The 22043-nt window shown below is 53.1% G+C and overlaps 1 protein-coding gene across 1 annotated transcript; it reads right to left on the bottom strand.

Moving 5' to 3' along the window:
- Positions 1 to 5571: 5571 nt before the first annotated feature.
- Positions 5572 to 21588, bottom strand: TALDO1 (transaldolase 1). Its single transcript, XM_033203998.1, has 8 exons — positions 21347 to 21588; positions 14521 to 14644; positions 11159 to 11266; positions 9960 to 10091; positions 7058 to 7233; positions 6640 to 6837; positions 6151 to 6296; positions 5572 to 5773 (listed from the first exon to the last, which is right to left on the bottom strand). The coding sequence occupies exons 1-8, from the start codon at positions 21441 to 21443 to the stop codon at positions 5741 to 5743; spliced, it is 1014 nt and encodes a 337-aa protein (XP_033059889.1). The 5' UTR covers positions 21444 to 21588; the 3' UTR covers positions 5572 to 5740.
- Positions 21589 to 22043: the final 455 nt, after the last annotated feature.

Genomic DNA, 22043 nt, shown 5'->3' with positions numbered 1-22043 from the left:
ATACAAAAATTAGCTGGGCGTGGTGTCAGGCGCCTGTAATCCCAGCTTCTTGGGAGGCCGAGACATGAGAATTGCTTGAACCTGGGAGGCGGAGGTTGCAGTGAACCAAGATTGTGCCATTGCACTCCAACCTGGGCAACGAGTGAACCTCCATCTCAAAAATTAATAAAAAAGCCGTTCAATAAGGAGAATTCAGAAAAAAGTGGAAGAAGGAAGCACTGCAGCCACATCGCTGCCCTGAGGGCTGCGTCCCTCCAGTGCCTCCCAGACTAGTCAGGATGCCCACCTAGCACTGACTGCAGGGCCTTGCTCTGCCCCGGGTCCACTCTCACCCCCACGTGGTGATGGACTTCTCTGGACGAGTACTTTGTATCTTATTTTACTTATTTGCTTTTTGAGACAGAGTTTCTCCCTTGTCGCCCAGGCTGGAGTGCAGAGGCACAATCTTGACTCACTGCAACCTCCGCCTCCCAGGTTCCAGCGATTCTCCAGCCTCAGCCTCCGGAGTAGCTGGATTACAGGTATGCGCCACCACGCCTGGCTAATTTTTGTATTTTTAGTAGAGACGGGGTTTCACCACGTTGGCCAGGCTGGTCTCAAACTCCAGACCTCAAGTGATCCTCCTGCCTCGGCTTCCCAAAGTGTTAGGATTACAGGTATGAGCCACCGTGCCCGGCCTAGTTTTTGTATTTTTAGCAGAGACGGGGTTTCATCATGTTGGCTGGGCTGGTCTTGAACTCCTGACCTCAGATGATCCACCTGCCTCGACCTCCCAAAGTGCTGGGATTACAGGCTTGAGCCACCATGCCCAGCTAACAAGTCTTTTAATTTTTATTTTATTTTTTGGATGAAGTTTCACTCTGTCGCCAGGCTGGAATGCAGTGGCACAATCTTGGCTCCCTGCAACCTCCGCCTCCTGGGTTCAAGTGATTCTCCTGCCTCAGCCTCCCGAGTAGCTGGGACTACAGGTGCACACCACCACGCCCAGCTAAGTTTTGTATTTTTAATGGAGACGAGATTTCACCATGCTGGCCAGGGTGGTCTTGATATCTTGACCTTGTGATCTGTCTGCCTTGGCCTCCCAAAATGCTGGGATTACAGGCATGAGCCACTGCACCCAGCCAACAAGTCCTTTTTTTTAAAAAAATTTAAGCTCATATCTTTTTTTTTGTTGAGATGGAGTCTGTGTTACCCAGGCTTGAGTGCAGTAGTGCGATCTCGGCTCACTGCAACCTCCGCCCTCCGAGTTCAAGTGATCCTCCTGCTTCAGCCTCCTGAGTAGCTGGGACTACAAGTGCCCGCCACCACGCCTGGTTAATTTTTGGTATTTTTAGTAGAGACGGGGTTTCACCATCTTGGTCAAGCTGGTCTTGAACTCCTGACCTTGTGATCCACCCGCCTCAGACTCCCAAAGTGCTGGGATTACAGGCAAGCTCATATCTTAATGTCTTAGTCCATTTGGGCTCCTATAAGAACATACTGTAAACCAGTCAGGCCCGGTCATCCTGCCCTGTGACTGGATGACCTCCCAAATGCCCCACCTAATACCATCCCCTTGCAGGTGAGGACTTGAGCAGGTGGGTTTTGGGGGCAGGTGTTCAGGCCACAGCAGGGTGGATGAAGAGCCAGTGAGCCGTACTGAGCTCCTTTGCTCCTCTGGTCAGCCAGATCTGACATTGAGCCCAGCATTGAAGATCAAGGCAGGTGTGGCTTTGGGATGTGAAGTGGGTTCTGACGCGGGGCCCCACAGACCTGTCCCCGAGTGAGCCGCCTGCAGGCCCGCGTCATCCCTCAGCTGCGTGCAAAGTCTCTGGCTCAGAGAGCCTCCCCGCTGTGCCCAGTTCTCTCTCTGCCAGGGCAGGGCTTGGGGCAGCACCAGGCTGGGGCGGAGGAGGAAGAAAGCAAGAGGACCGAACTTCTGGAAGGGCAGCGGAGGGCGGGTGAGGATTTCCCCACGTACCAGTGTGTGTTCATCTACCCACGAGGAATAAAACCATGCAGCTCCACACAGATGGTGCCCGGTGTTCACAGCAGAACTGCTCATGATAATGGATAAGTTGTTTTCATACAATGAGTTGTCAATGTTTAGTAATCATTGGTGTCGGTAAGAGTAATGTATCCATATGGAGGATTATTTGGCTATTAAAAAGGAATGAAGTTATTTTTAATAGGGTCTTGCTATATTGCCCTGGCTGGAGTGCATCGACTTCGCAGACGCAGTTACTGCTCATCGCAGCCTTGAACTGGCCTCAAGTGATCCTCCCACCTCAGCCTCCCCAGTAGATGAGACTGCAGGACACAGCACCATGCCCAGCTAGGAGTGAAGTTCTTGTACGTTCTGTGATGTGGGCGGACCCGGACAGAATGCTGAGTGAAAGAAGCCTGTCTCAAAAGGCCTGTGCCCTGTGATTCCATTTTTGTGAAATATCCAGAAAATGTAAGTCAGACAGAAAGTAGATTGTTTGAGGCTGGGAATGGGGACAAATAGGTTTGAGATTTTATTTTGGGGTGATGGTTTCACAGTTCTAAGATGACGGAATTATAGGGGCAAGTGGGTGAACTTGGTGTTTGCAAACGACACTCACCAATGTAGTCACATCCCCAGAGCCTCGTTCTGCTGGGTCTCCTTGGAGATACTGGTGCTGTTAGTAATTGGGAGCCACAGGACCTTTGATGTCCTCTTAGGACTTAGCCTGTTGACGGGCTCAGAGGCAGAGGCCTGACCTACTGTGGGAAGCCTTGAAGGATAGGAGGGACTCCTCAGCAGTGGAGGTTGGTGTGGGGAGGAGCCCTGCACTGGTTTTGATCAGGGCACTGGCAGCCCAGCTGCCTCTGTGGTCTGCTGCTCTGCCCCAGGGTTATCCCCTCTGCACCCTGGATGGGCCAGGCGTGCCCAACCCAGGCTGGAACTGAGGAGAGGCGGCCAGATGCCTGGTGTAAGGTAGGGTAGCTTGTTTTAGGTTCAGGGTGAGAGGCTGCAGCTCCATCGTACAGCCCAGTGCTGTCCCTGCCTTTGGAGGGGTGGGGGCAAGTCCAGCAGCTGCTCCAGACCCTAGCAAATGGGGGCTCAAGGGACCTTCTTTTTGCAGTGCCTGGTATCCCTGGAGCCAGGAAGGACTAACCTGCAACCTGCAAAAAGGCATGGGGCACATGGGTCTAGACCTGGCAGAGGCTTTCAGGGAGGGGAGGAGGAAGGGGCTGCCCTAGAGTCGCGGGGAGGCCCCTGCTGACCTCTGGGTGGGGCCCAGGGCAGTCCTTGGATCACTGGCAAGGCTGGACTTTCATGTCCACAACTGGGAGGCTGGACAGGTGTGGGTCCAGGAGCCCCCTTGCCTTGTTCTCCCTGCAGCCTGACCAAGACTCTCTGTGGCAGTCACCCTGTAATGCTTCTGGGGACAGAGGGACCACCCCATAGACCGCCAATCTCTGACCCCACCAAGCCCTTCGTAGTGCAATCCATTGCATTCAAACTCCAGTTGACGAACTATTTGCAGGGCTGACCTGCTGCACTGGGTTTCAGGTTCGGGTTAGGATCCATAAAGGTGGCCGGGTGCAGTGGCTGACACCTGTAATCTCTGCACTTCAGGAGGCTGCAGCAGGAGGATCACATGAACCCAGGAGTTTGAGACCAGCCTAGGCAGTGTGGTGAGACCCCATCTCTACAAAAAATAGAAAATTAGCCATGCATGGTGGTGCACACCTGTAATTCCAGCTACAGGCAGGAGAATCACTTGAGCCTGGGAGGTGGGCTACAGTGAGCCAAGATTGCACCACTGCACTCCAGCCTGGGCAACAGAGTGAAAGCCCTGTATTGAAAAATGGGGGCCGGGCACGGCGGCTCATGCCTGTAATCCCAGCACTTTGGGAGGCCGAGGCGGGCGGATCATGAGGTCAAGAGATCGAGACCACGGTGAAACCCCGTCTCTACTAAAAATACAAAAAATTAGCCGGGTGCAGTGGCGGGTGCCTGTGGCCTCAGCTACTCAGGAGGCTGAGGCAGGAGAATGGCATGAACCCGGGAGGCGGAGCTTGCAGTGAGCCGAGATCGCGCCACCGCACTGCAGCCTGGGCGACAGAGTGAGAGACTATCTGTCTCAAAAAAAAGAAAAATGGGGAGAGGACGGGCGGGGTGGCTCATGCCTGTAATCCCAGTACTTTGGGAGGCCAGGGTGGGTGGATCACAAGGTCAGGAGTTCAAGGCCAGCTTGGCCAAAATGGTGAAACCCAGTCTCTACTAAATACACAAAAATTAGCTAGGCATGGTGGCTGGCACCATGTAATCCCAGCTACTCAGGAGGCTGAGGCAGGAGAATCGCTTGAACCCAGGAGGCGGAGGCTGTGGTTAACTGACATCGTGCCACTGCACTCCAGCCTGGGTGACAGAGTGAGACTCCCATCTCAAAAAAAGAAAAACGAAAACAGGGAGAACCAGACGCAGTGGTCCCAGCACTTTGGGAGCCCAAAGCAGGGCACATCACTTGAGATCAGTTTGAGACCAGACTGGCCAACATGGTGAAACCCCGTTTCTACTAAAAATAAAATAATTAGCTGGGTATTGTGGCGGGCACCTGTCATCCCAGCTACCCAGGAGGCTGAGGCAGGAGAATCTCTTGAACCCAGGAGGCGGAGGTTGCAGTGAGCCCAGATCACACCACTGCACTCCAGCCTGAGTGACAGAGCAAGACTCCATCTCAAAAAAAAAAAAAAAAAAAAAAGGCCAAGCACGGTGGCTCATGCCTGTAATCCCAGCACTTTGGAAGGCCGAGGCAGGTGGATCACTTGAGGTCAAGAGTTCAAGACCAACCTGGCCAACATGGTGAAACCCTGTCTCGCCGGGCATGGTGGCAGGTGCCTGTAATCCCGGCTACTTGCGGGGGCTGAGGTAAGGAGAATCACTTGAAACTGGGAGGCAGAGGTTGCAGGGAGATTGCACCACTGCCTGGGTGCATTCCAGCCTAGGCGACAGAATGAGATTCTGTCTCAAAAAGAAATGGGGCGACTTGAAGGCCAGTGGCTGGTGCGTGTGCTGCCCCCACAAGGTGGCACCATGACCCCATGCAGGAACCTGGCATCCCATGCAAGGTCTCGGCCATAACAGGTCAGGAGGGGAGCAGGGGCGGGGGGCATAGGCAGTGCAGCCTGACAGGGAATAGGAGACCCAGGCCCTCAAAAGCAGGAGGGAGGGTGTGGCTGGGACTGCTCCTCTGGGAGCATCCACATGTGCCCACGCTTGGAGGCTTGAGACTGCTTCAGTGTCCATTTGTGGCCCACCTGGGACAGCACCTTGGGAGCCCCTGGCATCAGAAGCCTGCCCTTTGCCTAACTCCACCCATGCACTCTACAGGCCTCAGGGCTCAGGCGGGTCCCTACCCAGGAAGGGCCCCCCCATCAAAGGCCTCCCAGCAACAACCCTGACTTGGGTTCCCAGGTGGTGGCCCAGGCAGTGGGTTGTGTCTGGAGTACCCTGACCCCAACCCCATCTCTTAAGTCCTAACCTAGGTTACAGCCCGTCACAGCTGGGGCAAGTGATGCTTAGGGGATAAAGGGGATGGAGACAGTGAATGAAACAGCACAGGAAAAGTGACTGCTTTAATGTATTAGGCAAATTTTACATAAAATCAGAAATCTATGATCTATCCCTGCTCTAATTTGTAAAAAACGCAAGATTCATCAGAAGCCATGTGCGGTCAGACCCCAGCTGGCCGACGGTGCAGATCTGGAGTCCACCCTCAGAGTTGCACTACTTTCCGTTCTCTGCATTGAACATTTGTTCCTAGAAACAAACACAGCATGAGCTGTGTCTCCCAACCCGGCCTTCTGCACCCTGAAGCCCCACAAGGCACCATGTGGAAGGAGGGAGGTCCTTGTGGGGTCTGCACTCTGTGTGGGCCAGGGCCACAGGCTGGCCAACACCACAGTCACCACACAGGCCAGAGAGGAGCCAGGACCCACCAAGCATCCTGGGGGCAGCCCTAGGTGCCAGGCACCCTCCACCCTGGGATGACCTCAGCAGGCCCCGCTTGCTGGGCAGCACGTGAATGAGACCTGGGGTCTCACCGAAGTTTTAACTGTGCCCAGCTTGAACCCTGACACCCAGGCCCGGGCTCTCATGGGGCTTGGCACATGTGGCCCCCCACACACAACACTCACTGTCAGCATCCGCTCCAGCTTCACTGCGTCAGCGGCAAACTTGCGGATCCCGTCAGAGAGCTTCTCCACAGCCATCTGGTCTTCATTGTGCAACCAGCGGAAAGCCTTCTCATCCAGGTGGACTTTTTCCAGGTCACTGGCTTGGGCTACGGGACAAGACCCCGCCTTCCATACCTGCCCATGTCCCTGCCCACCTTGGCCCCATGGGCTCAGGGCCTGAACCCGCTGCACCCAAGCATCTTCCACCAGGGCCAGGCCTCAGCCCCAGCAAGGCTCCTGCTGGAAGTGGGGTTCAGCCCACAGAGCCTCAGCTGACGCCTTTAGTGAGACGTGTTAGTAAAGCCAAGCCCTCCACTGAGGTCCGCTTCACCCTGATGTCTCCCGAGATGTGCTCGCCCCACAGGAGGGAGGGATCACCCACAGGGCAGCGCGGCAGGGCGGTGTTGGCCTTGCCCGAGCAGCAGCCACAGCTGGGCAGTGGGGCCTCACCCGCCTTGGCTGAGAGCACAGGCACCAGCTTGGCGTTGTCCTGGAGCAGCTCTCCCAGGAGCTTGGGTGAGATGGTGAGGAAGTCACAGCCGGCCAGTGCTTTGATCTCGCCCGTGTTGCGGAAGGAGGCGCCCATGACAATGGTTTTGTAGCCAAACTTCTTGTAGTAGTTGTAGATTTTAGTGACACTCTTTACCCCTGGGAAGAAACCAGGCTGTGACCGGGAAGGCTTCAGCAGAGGCACCACCGCACCTGCCCTCCCAGTGCCTGCACTACCTCGAGCCGCCACCCCTGCCTGCCCTGCGCAGACCTGTGCACCTCACTGCTTTTTGATGCGGCAGCTCCATCTCGGGCTCTTCCTGCCTGAGGTGCTGCTGAGGCTGCTCCCCTTACCCCATTACCTCAGAGGGACCCTCACCAGGGTCTTCCAGGGGCTCGTAGGATTTCTTGTCGGTGTTTGCCACATGCCAATCAAGGATGCGCCCAACAAATGGGGAGATGAGGGTCACACCCGCCTCGGCACAGGCCACAGCCTGGGCGAAGGAGAAGAGTAGCGTCATGTTGCAATGGATGCCGTGCTGCTCCTCGAGCTCCCTGTGGGGCGGGGGCAGGTGAGTGCGGGGCAGGTGAGTGCAGGCCAGGTGCCCACCCAGAGCCAAGGCTGCCAAAGATGCTCACGGGCCTTAAACGAAAACGGCAGGAACAGGCTCATGCCATTGTTAAGAACAAATCTGTAACACTCAAGAGGGTTCTAAATGGATAGTGGGTTATCGGTGACCAGGATTTTCTCCAACCCACATTACACAATAGACAAAGGCAAGGGAGGCCCTCCAGGTGCCCGTGCTCTTGTGCCAGGCCAGCACCTCATTCCAGAACTCACCAGGGCTCAGCTCCCAGGCTAGAACCACTGGGTTGTCTCTGACCACATTCCAGTCCTCACCCTGTTCCACCCTAGCCATTCCTGGGGCCACCCCGTAGCAGGCCCACAGCACCCTGGTTTCTGCTGAGAGGAGCCCCTTGGCCACACTAGGCCCCTTGCCCAAGTCCCAGTGCACTTTGGACATGCTGGGGTTGATCCCCAAGGACAGGGCAGTGCCCATACTTTGCCATGTGGCTGGGGCGTGGGATGAGACAGCCAAGACTGCTCAGGCACCTCCAGACACAAGTTCCCTCCCCAGGCGCCTCTGCCACATGGCCACACGGGGTTGTTCGAGGGGGCAGCAGATGGCACAGCTGAGTTGGGAAACAGCCTGCAGTTCCTCCAGCAGTCACCCAGAGACTCCACTCCTAGGCATACGCCCATGAGAAACAAAAACGTGTCCAGGACAAAACTGGCACATCTGTGTTCCTAGCAGCAGATGTGTTCAAAACAGCAAATGTGTTCAAAGCAGCAGTATACATCACAGCCCGAGAAATGGAAACCGACCACAGCACTATACATCACAGCTCAAGGGGTGGAAACCGACCAGATGTCCATCAACAGATGAATAACTGGCCTATCCATAAAATGGAGTATTTTTCAACATATAAAAACAAATGGGCCGGGTGTGGTGGCTCATACCTGTAATCCCAACACTTCGGGAGGCCGAGGCGGTGGATCACCTGAGGTTGGGAGTTCGAGACCAGCCTAACATGGAGAAACCCCATCTCTACTAAAAATATAAAATTAGCCGGGCGTGGTGGCGCCTGCCTGTAATCCCAGCTACTCAGGAGACTGAGGCAGGAGAATCACTTGAACCCAAGAGGTGGAGGTTGCAGTGAGCTGAGATAGCACCACTGCACTCCAGCCTGGACGAGAGCACAATGGCTCATGCCTGTAATCCCAGCACTTTGGGAGGCCAAGATGGGTAGAGATCTGTTGAGCCCAGGGATTCGAGACCAGCCTGGGGAACATGGTGAAATTACCCAGGAGTGGTGTGCGTGTTGTCGTCCCAGCCACTTGGGGGACTGAGATGGAAAGATCACTTGAGCCTGGAGTCAAGGCTGTAGTGAGCCGAGTTTGGGTCACTGCACTCCAGCCATGGTGAAAAAGTGAGATGCTATCTCAGAGCCGGTCAGTGATGGCACGTGGTAGAACATGTAGACACACAGATGTGGAAACAAAACACTTCTTCCTGATGTGAATTATTTGAGTGTAGCATTGGCTGCTCCTGGGTGAGAACATCATACAGGAGTTTTACTTTGTTGTATTTTTTAGTAGAGATGGGGTTTCACCGGGTTAACCAGGATGGTCTCGATCTCCTGACCTCGTGATCCGCCCGTCTCGGCCTCCCAAAGTGCTGGGATTACAGGCTTGAGCCACCACGCCCGGCCTTTGTTTTACATATTTTCTGTCTCTTCCATTCTGAACATACATACGTTTGGTTTGGTTTTTCTGAGACAGGGTCTCACTCTGTCACCTAGGCTGGAGTGCGGTGGTGCGATCACAGCTACTGGAACCTCAACCTCTTGCTCAGGCGATGCTCCCACCTCAGCCTCCTAAGTAGCTGGAATCACAGGTGTGTGCCATCACACCCGGCTAATTTTTTTTTTTTTCCAGATGGAGTCTCACTCTGTCACCTATGCTAGAGTGCAGTGGCGCAAACTTGGCTCACTGCAAGCTCTGCCTCCCGGGTTCACGCCATTCACATGTCTCGGTCTCCCAAGTAGCTGGGACTATAGGCGCCGCCACCACACCCGGCTAATTTTTATATTTTCAATAGAGACAGGGTTTCACCTGTTAGCCAGGATGGTCTCCATCTCCTGACTTCATGATTTGCCTGCCTCGGCCTCCCAAAGTGCTGGGATTACAGGCGTGAGCCACCGTGCCCGGCCTAAAATTTTTTTATATTTTTGTAGAGACAAGGTTTCACTTCATTGCCCAGGCTGGTCTGGAACTCCTGGGCTCAAGTGATCCTCCCATCTCAGCCTCCCAAATTGCTGGGATTATAGGCATGAGCCATCTTGCCCAGGCAGCATATATTTTATATAACAATAGTTTACTTTTTAAAAATCATGTAAATACAGGCTTATGTTCATCAGGACAGAGGAATGAAAGAATCTGCAGGTGTTAACTCGTGGCTTTTCTTCTCTGCTGGGTGGGTGGATGGTACTTCCTGGGAAATCCCTCATTTCTGATCACCAGCAAGTGAGGGAGCTGGCTCTGGAGCAAAGGGCAGGTCTAGATTGGCACCAGCTGGTCAAGTCCAAGCTGTGGGCTGTGCTCCCCAGGCTGGCATTCCCCAGGGCTGAGAGTCAAACTTGCCTGATGCCATGTAGACCTTGCCCCGACAACAGAGGAAAAGTCTCTGAAAGCTCCTTCCTTGTGGGGGACCACTTACTTTCCAGCCTGAATTCCTTCCCAGGTTGATGACAGCTTTATAAGAATTCGGTCCTTGCTGATCCCAGCTTCCTTATAGAGCTCGATGAGCCGCCTGGCTCTGGCCACCATCGCATCTTTATCAAAGGAGAGCCTGTAGGAGCAAGGACCCATCCCCTCAGATCATGCAGGCTGCCCAAAAGCAGAGCAAGTTGGAGGCCGGGTGTCGGCCCAGGTCAGTTTTGAGCTGCACCACTGTAAGCACCAACCACTGCCCCCAACCTTCCCCTCACTTGAGGTTTGCAAAATGGCTGTGACAGCGACTCACACCCAGCCTCACAAAGGTCCTCAGTGGGATCCATAGGCCATACTTTGTATAAAAAAACACTAGGCCGGGTGCGGTGGGTCACGCCTATAATCCCAACACTTTGGGAGGCTGAGGGGAGAAGATCATGAGGTCAAGAGATCGAGATCATCCTGGCCAACATGGTGAAACCCTGTCCCTACTAAAAATACAAAAAAATTAGCTGGGTGTGGTGGCGCGCATCTGTAGTCCCAGCTACTCGGGAGGCTGAGGCAGGAGAATCGCTTGAACCCGGGAGGCAAAGGCTTCAGTGAGCTGAGATCGTGCCACTGCACTCCAGCCTGGCAACAGAGCGAGACTCCGTCTCAAAAAACAAACAAATAAAACAAATCAAAACAAAAAACACTAGCGGCCAGGCACAGTGGCTCATGCCTGTAATCCCAGCACTTTGGGAGGCTGAGGTGGGTGGATCATGAGGTCAGGAGTTCAAGATCAGCGTGGCCAAGATGATGAAACCCCGTCTCTACTAAAAATACAAAAAATTAGCTGGGCGTGGTGGCGAGTGCCTGTAATCTCAGCTACTTGCCAGGCTGAGGCAGAGAAATGCTTGAACCCAGGAGGCAGAAGTTGCAGTGAGCTGAGATTGCACCACTGTATTCCAGCCTAGGTGACAGTGCGAGACTCCATCTCAAAAATAAATAAATAAATAAAAATAAAAATAAAAACCACTAGAGATCAGTTGCTAAACAAGGAGCTCTTGGTCGTCAGTACCAACTGTGGGAAAGCTCAGAATAAACCTCTTGGGCCCCTGGGATGGAGACTATGGGTGGAGCAGCCGCTTGACCTCACGTTGACATCCACGTGTGCAACTGTGGACACCTGACCAGCCTGTCCAGCGCAGGAGCAAGCATCCTTACCTTGCGTCTACTTCTGTGGATACTCGGCCCGGAATCTTCTTTAGTATTTCTGCTCCAAACAACACAAAAAGTTTATCAATAGCATTTTTAATCTGGTCTTCTTGTGACCTGAAATTCAAAGGGAAAAAAGCAGGTTAGAAGCTTCTAAGGTTCAAGTGCACAAGAGTCTACAAAATGAATTCTGTTATTTCTTTGCCAAATTTCCTTCCATCTTTTCTCTTAAAACATTTTTTTATTGTAGCCAAATAATACATATAACGTAAAATTTCCCATCTTATCCTTTTTTTTTTTTTTTTTTTTTTTTTCCCAAGACAGGGTCTCACTCAGTCGCTCAGGCTAGAGTGCAGTAGTGTGATTACGGCTCACTACAGCCTTGACCTCCTGGGCTCAAGGGATCCTCCCGCCTCAGCCTCCCAAGTAGCTGGGACTACAGGTGCACATCTCTATGCCCGGCTAATTTTTAAATTTTTTTTGAGAGACAGAGTTTTGCCCTGTTGCCTAGACTGTTCTCGAACTCTTAGGCTGAAGGGATCCTCTCATCTTGGCCTACCAAAGCACTGGGGTTACAGGCGAGCACCACTGCCCCCAACCTGCCATTTTTCAGTATATTCAGCACATTCACAATTCTGTACAGCCGTCACCATCTCTCTCCAGAGCTCTTTTCGTCATCCCAAACTGCATCCCTCTATCTTTTGGCACTTGCAAAATATTATATTTTCCATCTCTTCAAAGTCACTGGACAGACACTAGGTGAAGTCCATGATGCTGTTCCAAAATCTGAGTGGCCTCGTTAGCCCACTACACACAGGAAGATCTTCAGCTAGATGCTCCGGGGTCAGAATTCTTGGGCCAGACTGGGTGCGATGGCTCACGCCTGTCATCACAGCACGTTGGCAGGCCAAGGTGGGCAGACTGCTCAGACTCAGGAGTTCGAAACCAGCCAGGGCAACATGGTAAAACCCTGCCTCTACAAACAAATACGAAGATTAGCCAGGTGTGGTAGCGTGCACCTGCATGTAGTCCCAGCTACTTGGGAGGCTGAGATGGGAGGATGGCTTGAGTCCAGGACATCAAGGCTGCAGTGAGCTGAGATTGTGAGACTGCACTCCAGCCTAGGTGACAGAGTCAAATGTTATCTCAAAAAAAAAAAAAAAATTATTAGGTCACCTGGACATGGGGGCAGGGCTCATCTGTTGATCACCCAGCTAAGCAAAGGCACCAGTGTCATCCAATAACAACAGCACCAAGGCCTCGCGGATGCCACGGGGGCGCAACACCACGAGAGGAGGAAAGGGGAGCTATGATGAGAGAGGAGAGGGTCAGACTCAGCGTCCAGAGTGGCTTTCACACGTGGTCAGGGGAGCCACTCACCAGCCACCTGGACCTAAGCAAAGCCAGTACTAGAAAGGGACCTGCTCCTGTGTGGTGCCCACATTGCCTGCTCGGCACCATCCTCAAGCTTTGAATTATTACCCTGAAGAGAATCTAAAATATGCAAAGCCATAAGCATGAAGAGTGCTCTACAGGAGCTTGGTTGGGTAAGGGGGTGGGACCTACTGCAAACAGGTGCCAGAGAACATTCTGGGAGTTATAAAAGCTATTAAAAAATTAAAAAGCGGCCGGGCACGGTGGCTCAAGCCTGTAATCCCAGCACTTCGGGAGGCCGAGACAGGCGGATCACGAGGTCAGGAGATTGAGACCATCCTGGCTAACACGGCGAAACCCCGTCTCTACTAAAAACTACAAAAAACTAGCCAGGGCCGGGCGCGGTGGCTCAAGCCTGTCATCCCAGCACTTTGGGAGGCCGAGACGGGCGGATCACGAGGTCAGGAGATCGAGACCATCCTGGCTAACACTGTGAAACCCCGTCTCTACTAAAAAATACAAAAAACTAGCCAGGCGAGGTGGCGGGTGCCTGTAGTCCCAGCTACTCGGAGGCTGAGGCAGGAGAATGGCGTCAACCCGGGAGGCGGAGCTTGCAGTGAGCTGAGATCCGGCCACTGCACTCCAGCCTGGGCGACAGAGCGAGACTCCGTCTCAAAAAACAAACAAACAAACAAAAAAAAAACTAGCCAGGCGAGGTGGCGGCGCCTGTAGTCCCAGCTACTTGGAAGGCTGAGGCAGGAGAATGGTGTGAACCCGGGAGGCGGAGCTTGCAATGAGCTGAGATCCGGCCACAGCACTCCAGCCTGGGTGACAGAGCCAGACTCCGTCTCAAAAAAAAAAAAAAAAAAAAAAAATTAAAAAGCCAGGCACGGGCCGGGCGCGGTGGCTCAAGCCTGTAATCCCAGCACTTTGGGAGGCCGAGACGGGCGGATCACAAGGTCAGGAGATCGAGACCATCCTGGCTAACACGGTGAAACCCCATCTCTACTAAAAATACAAAAACTAGCCGGGCGAGGTGGCGGCGCCTGTAGTCCAGCTACTTAGGAGGCTGAGGCAGGAGAATGGCGTAAACCCGGGAGGTGGAGCTTGCAGTGAGCTGAGATCCGGCCACTGCACTCCAGCCTGGGAGACAGAGCCAGACTCCGTCTGAAAAAAAAAAAAAAAAAAAAAAAAAAAAGCCAGGCACGGTGGCTCATGTCTATAATCTGAGCACTGTGGGAGGCCAAGGCAGGCGGATCACTTGAGATCAGAAGTTCGAGACTGGCCTGGCCAACATGGTGAAACCCTGTCTCCACTAAAATACAAAAAATTATAGCCAGGTATGGTGGCTCATGTCTGTAATCTCAACTACTTGGCAGGCTGAGGCAGGAGAATCACTTGAATCCAGAAGGTGGAGGTTGCAGTGAGCCAAGTTCATGTCAGTGCACTCCAGCCTGGACAACAAAAGCAAAACTCTGTCTCAAAAAAAAAAAAAAAAAAGGTCAGGCGTGGTGGCGCACACCTGTAATCCCAGCTAATTGGGAAGGTAAGACAGGAGAATCACTTGCACCAGGAGGCGGAAGTTCTAGCGAGCCAAGATCGCTCCACTATACTCCAGCCTGGGTGACAGAGCGAGACTCTGTCTGAAAAATAAAAAATAAAATAAAATGACAGCCAGAAGATAAGTATTACCAGAGCTGGGGAGACTGACTGCAGAAGGGGAGGAGGGTCTCTGGGGGTCTGCGAGTGCCCTGCATCCAGACTGGGGTGGTGCTCACTGGGTGTGCACACATTGGCAAGACTCCAAGCTGCTCACCACGGGTGCAGGTTACTCCATGCAGGTTACACTTTGATAAACAAAAACAGGCAGAAAGACAGGGTTTTTCTTCCCTTGAGTTCGTGGTGTTTGAGAGCTAAAATTCAGTTAGGGAGGGAAACAAGGCCAACTAGACTAGCGTGAGGGCCTAGCTGGGACCCTCCCGAGTCCAGGCACTCACCCGCCCAGCTTCCGGCCATAGGCGATCGCCTCCTCCACCAGCTCCTGGTAAGCAGGCATCTGCGCTGCGGCCAGGATCAGGGACGGGTTGGTGGTAGCATCCTGGGGCTTGTACTCGTCGATGGCTAGGGAAATAGTTTCAAAAGCCAAAGTAAGTGGAGCGCTTGCCTCCAACTGGAAACACGTGAAGGAACCCTGTAAGTCCCCAGGACGTTAGGGGAGTCCAGAGCATTTCCCAAAGTGGGGTCCAGCCCACACTTCTCACACCTTCCTGGTCACCGAAGGTTTGTCAAGATGTGGCTGTTTGCACAATGATGAAACAACAGCACTAAGTGCCCAGAGATCAAATATGCCCCTGCAAGAGCTGACTTGTAACAGCATGGGAGTGAGAGGTGAGACAACTGGGAGAACGCTGGCCGTAGGAAAATATGCTTCCCGCTGCCATACCACCACAAGGAGGCGCACGGTCTAGAGTCAATGACCCACCTGTGAACGCTGATCTTCTGGGTTACAGAGATCAGCTACAACAGGGTCAAAAAGCCAAGGGGAAAAGCACTCAGGGTACACAGCATTGCTCCAAAAATAATTATCTGCAGAAGCGGCCTCTAACCTGAAATCAGCTTATTTAATAGTTGCTGAACTGCACTGCTGCAACTTTAAGACTAATTTTACCCACTGCCATCACTCACCAATCATTCTCTTTAGGTTTCATAAAATGACTAAATTAGCACGCCTGTAGTCTCAGCTACTCAAGAGGCTGAGGCAGGAGGATCGCTTGAGCCCAGGAGGTTGAGACTACAGTGAGCCGTGATTATGCCACGACACTCCCACCTGGGCCAGAGAGCAAGACCCCATCTCTTAAGAAAATAAATTCAGGCCGGGTGCAGTGGCTCACACCTGTAAACCCTGCATTTTGGGAGGCCAAGGCTGGTGGATTGCCTGAGGTCAGGAGTTCGAGACCAGCCTGGCCAACATGATGAAACCCCGTCTCTACTAAAAATACAAAAATGAGATGGGCGTGGTGGCACATGCCTGTAATCCCAGCTACTCAGGAGGCTGAGGCAAGAGAATCGCTTGAACCCAGGAAGTGGAGGTTGCAATGAGCCGAGATCGCACCACTGCACTCCAGCCTGGGTGACAGAGACTCTGTTTCATAAATAAACAAATAAATAAATAAATATCGCATTCAGTAGCTTCTGCCGGTAACTTGACAAAACCTGATCTAAGAATCCTTTTAGTTGGAGTGGGCAACTTTGACAACGTCTCAAGTTTTTGTTCAAATTGTACTGGTGATCAAAGTCGACATTCTTTGCTTTAATAAACCCAGTCATAAAATGCTACTCAGTGGCTGGGTACAGTGGCTCACACCTGTAATCCCAGCACTTTGGGAGGCTGATGGGGGTGGATCACTTGAGGTGAGGAGTTCGAGACCAGCCTGGCTAACATGGTGAAACCGTGTCCTTACTAAAAATATAAAAATTAGGCCGGGCGCAGTGGCTCAAGCCTGTAATCCCACCACTTTGGGAGGCCGAGACGGGCGGATCACGAGGTCAGGAGATTGAGACCATCCTGGCTAACACGGTGAAACCCCATCTCTACTAAAAAATACAAAAAACTAGCTGGGCAACGTGGCGGGCGCCTGTAGTCCCAGGTACTCGGGAGGCTGAGGCAGGAGAATGGCGTAAACCCAGGAGGCGGGGCTTGCAGTGAGCTGAGATCCGGCCATTGCACTCCAGCCTGGGCGGCAGAGCGAGACTCCGTCTCAAAAAAAAAAAAAAAATTTATATATATATATATATAAATTAGCCAGGCATGGTGGTGCATGCCTATAATTCCAGCTACTCGGGAGGCTGCGGCAGGAAGATCGCTCGAACCCGGGAGGTGGAGGTTGCAGTGAGCTGAGATTGTGCCACTGCACTCCAGCCTGGGCAATGGAGCAAGACTCTGTTGCAAGGACCAAAAAAAAAAGTTTTTTTCTTCAGAGTAACCAACTAAACAGTTCAAAAAGTCCAAAGTTGTAGCCACTGAGTAGCTTTTTTTCTTTTTGACAGAGTCTCACTCCGTCATTCAGGGAGTATCTGGAAGCTCCCTGAACCCTGTCCTCTTGGGCCTTTTATGGAGACTCCATTGGAGAGACATGACTGAATTATTATCATCTAATGAGCAAGGAAACCCAGCAGCGCCTCTCTGTTCACATTCTTACTGTCCTCTGTGCAACACTGCTTCCTCCAGGCTATGTGGTGGGACCCCTTCTGAAATGACGGTCTTAGGACCCACAATTAGAAAAGCAAGTGGAGGGCCAGGCGCGGTGGCTCACGCCTGTAATCCCAGCACTTTAGGGGGCTGAGGCAGGCGGATCACGAGGTCAGGAGATCAAGACCATCCTGGCTAACGCAGTGAAACCCCGTCTCTACTAAAAATACAAAAAATTAGCTGGGCGTGGTGGCGGGCGCCTGTAGTCCCAGCTACTCAGGAGGCTGAAGCAGAAGAATGGCGTGAACCTGGGAGGCGGAGCTTGCAGTGAGCCTAGATCACGCCACTGACTCAAGCCTGGGCGAGAAAGTGAGACTCCACCTCAAAAAAAAAAAAAAAAGAAAAAAAAGAAAAGCAAGTAGAGAATTTCTTTATGGACAGCTCCAAAACAGAAAGAAAGGCAGGAAAGATTCCTCCCTTGGAGAGAGAAAGGAGCAAGTAAGAGAGGAGAAGAAGGTCAGCGACGGAAATTCTGTTTTCCGAGGCCTGCTCCTGAGGCCTAGAGTGCCCCAACATTGTAACAGGACTGTAGGAGTTATGAGACAGGAACTGTGCACACACGCATGCATGCATGCACACATAACAATTACCTTCAAATGAGGTTCATGGTTTATTATTATTATTGTTATTTTGAAATGGAGACTCGCTCTATCGCTCAGGCTAGAGTGCAGTGGGGCAATCCCGGCTTACTGCAACCTCCGTCTTCTGGGTTCAAGCAGTTCTCTCACCTCAGCCTCTCAAGTAGCTGGGATTACAGGCACTTACCACCATACCCGGCTAATTTTTTGTATTTTTAGTAGAGATAGGGTTTCACCATGTTGGCCAGGCTGGTCTCGATCTCTTGACCTCAGCGGATCCACCTGCCTCAGCTTCCCAAAGTGCTGGGATTACAGGCATGAGCCACTGAGGCTGGACCCAACTTTCTCTTGTTCTTTGGACAGATCGAAGACCACCCAGTCTGCTTGAATTGCAATTTTTTCTTCCCAAATAAAAAGTTAAATTTAGAGATTCGTCTCTACATTTTGACTTCAACACAGATATCACATGGTTATCTTCAACAAGGACTGTTAGCTGGGTGTGGTGGCGCACACCAGTAGTCCCAGCTACTTGGGAGACTGAGGTGGGGGAAATCACCTCAGCCCAGGAGGTCAAGGCTGCAGTGAGCCGTGTTGCACCACGTGACTGCACCACTGTACAGCCTGGGTGACAAAGCAAGACCCTGTCTCAAAAAAAAAAAAAAACCCAAAAACAAAAACTCAAGGATTATTTTCTTTATTCTTTTAACACATTAGTTCTTTCTCACGTAACCAAGCTAGGAATTCAAAGAAGCCAATGAGGCTTAACCTGGGGTTTTGTTGATCAGGCTGTCCAGATGGAAAGTGGAGGTGAAGAGTTATGGCCACTGACACCCATAGAATGGCCCATCGCTCCAGGAGATTAGCCAGTTCAGTAACTTTATTTGGAAAATCAGTTTTTTTTTTTTGAGACAGGGTCTTGCTTTGTCTCCTAAGCTGGAGTGCAGTGGTGCAGTCACAGCTCACTGCTGCCTCAACCTCCTGGGCTTAAGTGATCCTCCCAACTCAGCCTCCTGAGTAGCTGGGACTACAGGTGTGCGCCAATATGCCTGGCTATTTTTTTTGTGTAGGGATGGGGTTTTACTATGTTGCCAAGGCTGGAATAAGTACTTTCAAAGGGTCTTTTAATGACAAAACTATAGAGGTAGAGAACAGGTTAGAGGTTGCCAAGGAACAGGGAATGAGGTGTCTCTCAGGAACACGGGGATCTCAGTGACAATGGGACAGCTATGTCCTGTCACAGCAGTCACAGGAATTTACACACTTTATGAAACTGTCACATAGTCTCCTTTCCCCAGTACAGTGGGAAACTGGGGAGCCCTGAGCCAGGCCTGCAGTCTGTAACAGCATCAGCATCACAGCAGTGCCCACTTCCCGGTGTGGATACCATGCCATGGTTACATGAGATGTCACCACGAGGGACAGTGGTTGAAGGGTCCCATAGGACCGTATGGGCTGATTTTGCAACTTCTGTGTATCTATACCCATTTCAACATGACAAGTTAAGAAAAAGCCTGTCTTGGCACAGTGTTGACACAGGTCTGCCAGAATGCCCTGAATGAGGCACTGAAAACAGCCCATTTCATCCTGTAAAATCACCCCTTGATAAAGTCAGCTTTTAGCAAATGGCTTTTACAAAATTAAAACAAAACCAAGGCCCACTGGGGCAAAAATGGGTTTCAGGGTCCAGGGTCCCTTAAACCGAATGCAAACTGGGGAGGGTCACACTGTGGGAAGAAAACTGAGGGGGTCACATTGTGGGAAGAAAAATGGGGGGTCACACTGTGGGAAGAAAACTGGGGGGTCACACTGTGGGAAGAGAAATGGGGAGGGTCACACTGTGGGGAGAAAACTGAGGGGGTCACACTGTGGGAAGAGAAATGGGGGGTCACACTGTGGGAAGAGAAATGGGGAGGGTCACAGTCACACTGTGGGGAGAGCATTCACAGTTTTCTTCTATTTCCAGAGGCCTGTGCCTCCCTCCCACAAGGAGTGAAGAACCTTCACTTCACAAAACACAGATCACAAACCCAACAGATTATTTTACAACTACATAACACTGATGAACATATACTATCAATGAATGTATTTTTTTGTTAATATTCATTAAAAAAATATGTCAGGACTTGGGTTTAGAAGATTTTTTTTTTTGAGATGGAGTCTCGCTCTGTCGCCCAGGTTGGAGTGCAGTGGCGCTCACTGCAACCTCCGCCTTCTGAGTTCAGCAATTCTCCTGCCTCAGCGTCCCAAGTAGCTGGGATTACAGGCATGCAATACCACGCCCAGCTAATTTTTATATTTTTAGTAGAGACAGGGATTCACCATGTTGGTCAGGCTGGTGTCAAACTCCTGACCTCGTGATCCACCTGCTTCGGCCTCCCAAAGTACTGGGATTACAGGCGTGAGCCACCTCGCCGGGCCAGAAGATTTATTTAAAAAAACAATACAAGGCCGGCGCAGTGGCTCCCGCCTATAATCCCAGCACTTTGGGAGGCCGAGGCGGGCGGATCACGAGATCAGGAGATCGAGACCACGGTGAAACCCCGTCTCTACTAAAAATACAAAAAAGTACCTGGGTGCAGGGGTGGGCGCCTGTAGTCCCAGCTACTCAGGAGGCTGAGGCAGGAGAATGGCGTGAACCCGGGAGGCAGAACTTGCAGTGAGCCGAGATCGCGCCACTGCATTCTGGCCTGGGCCACAGAGGAGACTCCGTCTCAACAAAAAAAAAAAAAAAAAAAAGAAAAAAGAAAAAAGGGAATAAACTGAGCAGCAGAAAAATGTGTAGCCCCTTTTCTGGAGCTTTCTTTCTTATAGAGAGAGAGGTCTGGACTACAACAGGGGGCTGTGTGTGTGAGGGACTCACAGCTCTAGCTTTGGATCTCCCAAAGAGGGGTCTGGAGCAGACTGTGGCACCCCAAGCCAGTCGCTGAATCCCCATCTTTGATGGTTAAGCAGCCAAATATGCCAGTTCACTCTCTAGGCTCTGCTAGATAAACAATGCCCTTACTCAGTTACCGAAGAGGAATTAAAGCCTGTTTCTCAAGTCACCATGAGAAAGCAGAAAAGAGAGGAAGTCACTTCCGTATTAGGTGCTCACAGCATTCATCCATGAAGCGTTTCATGATTTTCTTAAAAAATATCACTTGTTCTCAACAAAACATAGACACAAGGCTCGTCTACTCTGCACTGCAGAGGACAGAAGAGCTAAGTATTAATAAAATAACCCTTCTTTGTATTTTCCAAGTTCTCTCCAATGTAAACAATTCAAGCCCAGGAAAATCCAGTATTTAACAGTGGAACAACCCTGTGCTGTCATGGGCACCGGCTTTTACCCACCCGGTGCGCCTGGCGGTGGCTGTCCACCAGGCCGGGCACCTGCCGCCCACGGGGTTGTCCCACTGGGCACCGCAGGGCTCAAGGGCGGTGGCGGCACTGGCAGCTTCTGGTCAGAGCTAGCTCATGTCCCCGCTCTGCAGACAACATCAGCCCAACAAAATTGCAGCTCACTGACCACAAACTGGCCACGTGGAAGTCAGCTCGAAGCTCTACCCCGAATCTCTCCTGAACTGAAAGTCACTGAAAGCTACCTCGATCCATGAGGGTGCAGAGGGGCTCCCGCGGGCTGCCCACAGCCAGTCCCGGGGGCGGGGCCTGAGGGCGCAGCCGACCCCACCCTGGAAGGAGGGCGAGGGCGAGGCTGGGATACCGGTTTCGTGCCCTACGGCTCGCAAGGACCCGTCGGTCCCGCCCGCACCGCTGACCCCAGCCCCGAGCCCCTCACGGCTGACCCCAGCTCCTCACTGCTGCCCCCGGCCCCGCTCCCCTCACGGCCGCCCTTGGCCCAAGCATCCGGCACCTGCGCTCATTCCCCCCGGAACCGAGCCGCCTGGGGCACCGCCACCCGGTCCGCGTCCCGGAACTGGGGACTTGGGGAAATCGGGGCGCCGGGGCCTCCGGAGGGCGCTTGCGCCGCGTGCCCGGGCTCCGCGCCGTCCTCACCGTGGAAGTCGCCCGTGTCGGCCACCACGGTGGTGAACTGCTTGAGCTGGTCTAGCGCCGACTCCATCCTCTGACGCTTCACGGGTGAGCTAGACATAGCAAGGCCGAGGGGGCTGCTGCTGCGGCGGCGACGCGACGGGCGCGCGGGCGGCCCACAATGCCCCGCGGGCGCCGGCCAATCGGAGAGCGACGCGGGAGGGCGAGTCCGGCGGGTCCCTACGCGCCCGGACGAAGCCCCGCCCCCGGGGACGGGCTCCAGCCCCGAGGCCGGGTCGCGCATCTCACGGCAGAGAACGCCGCGCGGGTCCTACGGGCGGGGTCTCCCCGGGTTCGCAGCTGCTGCCGCGGCCGGACCTGGGAAAACACCGGCACGACACGGGGCGGCTGGCCCTCGCCTCCTTCCTTCCCTGCGGGACGCACCGGGAGGGCTGGAGGAGATGGACCCAGCCCAGGCGCCGACCCCGCGGGGCCGAACCCGGCGAGGCGAGGCGAGATCCGTGGTGGGGCCAGGACTGGGGTCGGGGGCCGCTGCAGGAAGCAGGGGAGGGAGCGGCGGGGGACGCCTTGCGGGTGCGGAAGGCAGAGCAGGGGGCGGCTGCAGAGCTTGGGCGCCCGACGCGGCGGGGAACATGCTTCTGGGAATCTGTACCCCTGAGTCCTAAGCCCAGAGGTGTCCGGCCGAACGGCGAGGCAGGCG

This window comes from Trachypithecus francoisi, unplaced genomic scaffold (genome assembly GCF_009764315.1).
Source record: "Trachypithecus francoisi isolate TF-2019V2 unplaced genomic scaffold, Tfra_2.0 Lachesis_group8, whole genome shotgun sequence".
In the NCBI taxonomy this organism is placed as follows: Eukaryota; Metazoa; Chordata; class Mammalia; order Primates; family Cercopithecidae; genus Trachypithecus; species Trachypithecus francoisi.
This window is presented reverse-complemented; position numbering and strand designations above follow the sequence as displayed.

Bases quoted from the DNA above. Each gene is read 5' to 3' on its own strand.
- TALDO1 (XM_033203998.1), bottom strand. From the start codon at position 21,443: ATGTCTAGCTCACCCGTGAAGCGTCAGAGGATGGAGTCGGCGCTAGAC. The intron at 11,267-14,520 runs GTGAGTGCCTGG...TTTGAATTTCAG, and splicing joins TATGGCCGGAAGCTGGGCGG to GTCACAAGAAGACCAGATTA. The intron at 7,234-9,959 runs GTAAGTGGTCCC...CCCGCCCCACAG, and splicing joins GAAGGAATTCAGGCTGGAAA to GGAGCTCGAGGAGCAGCACG.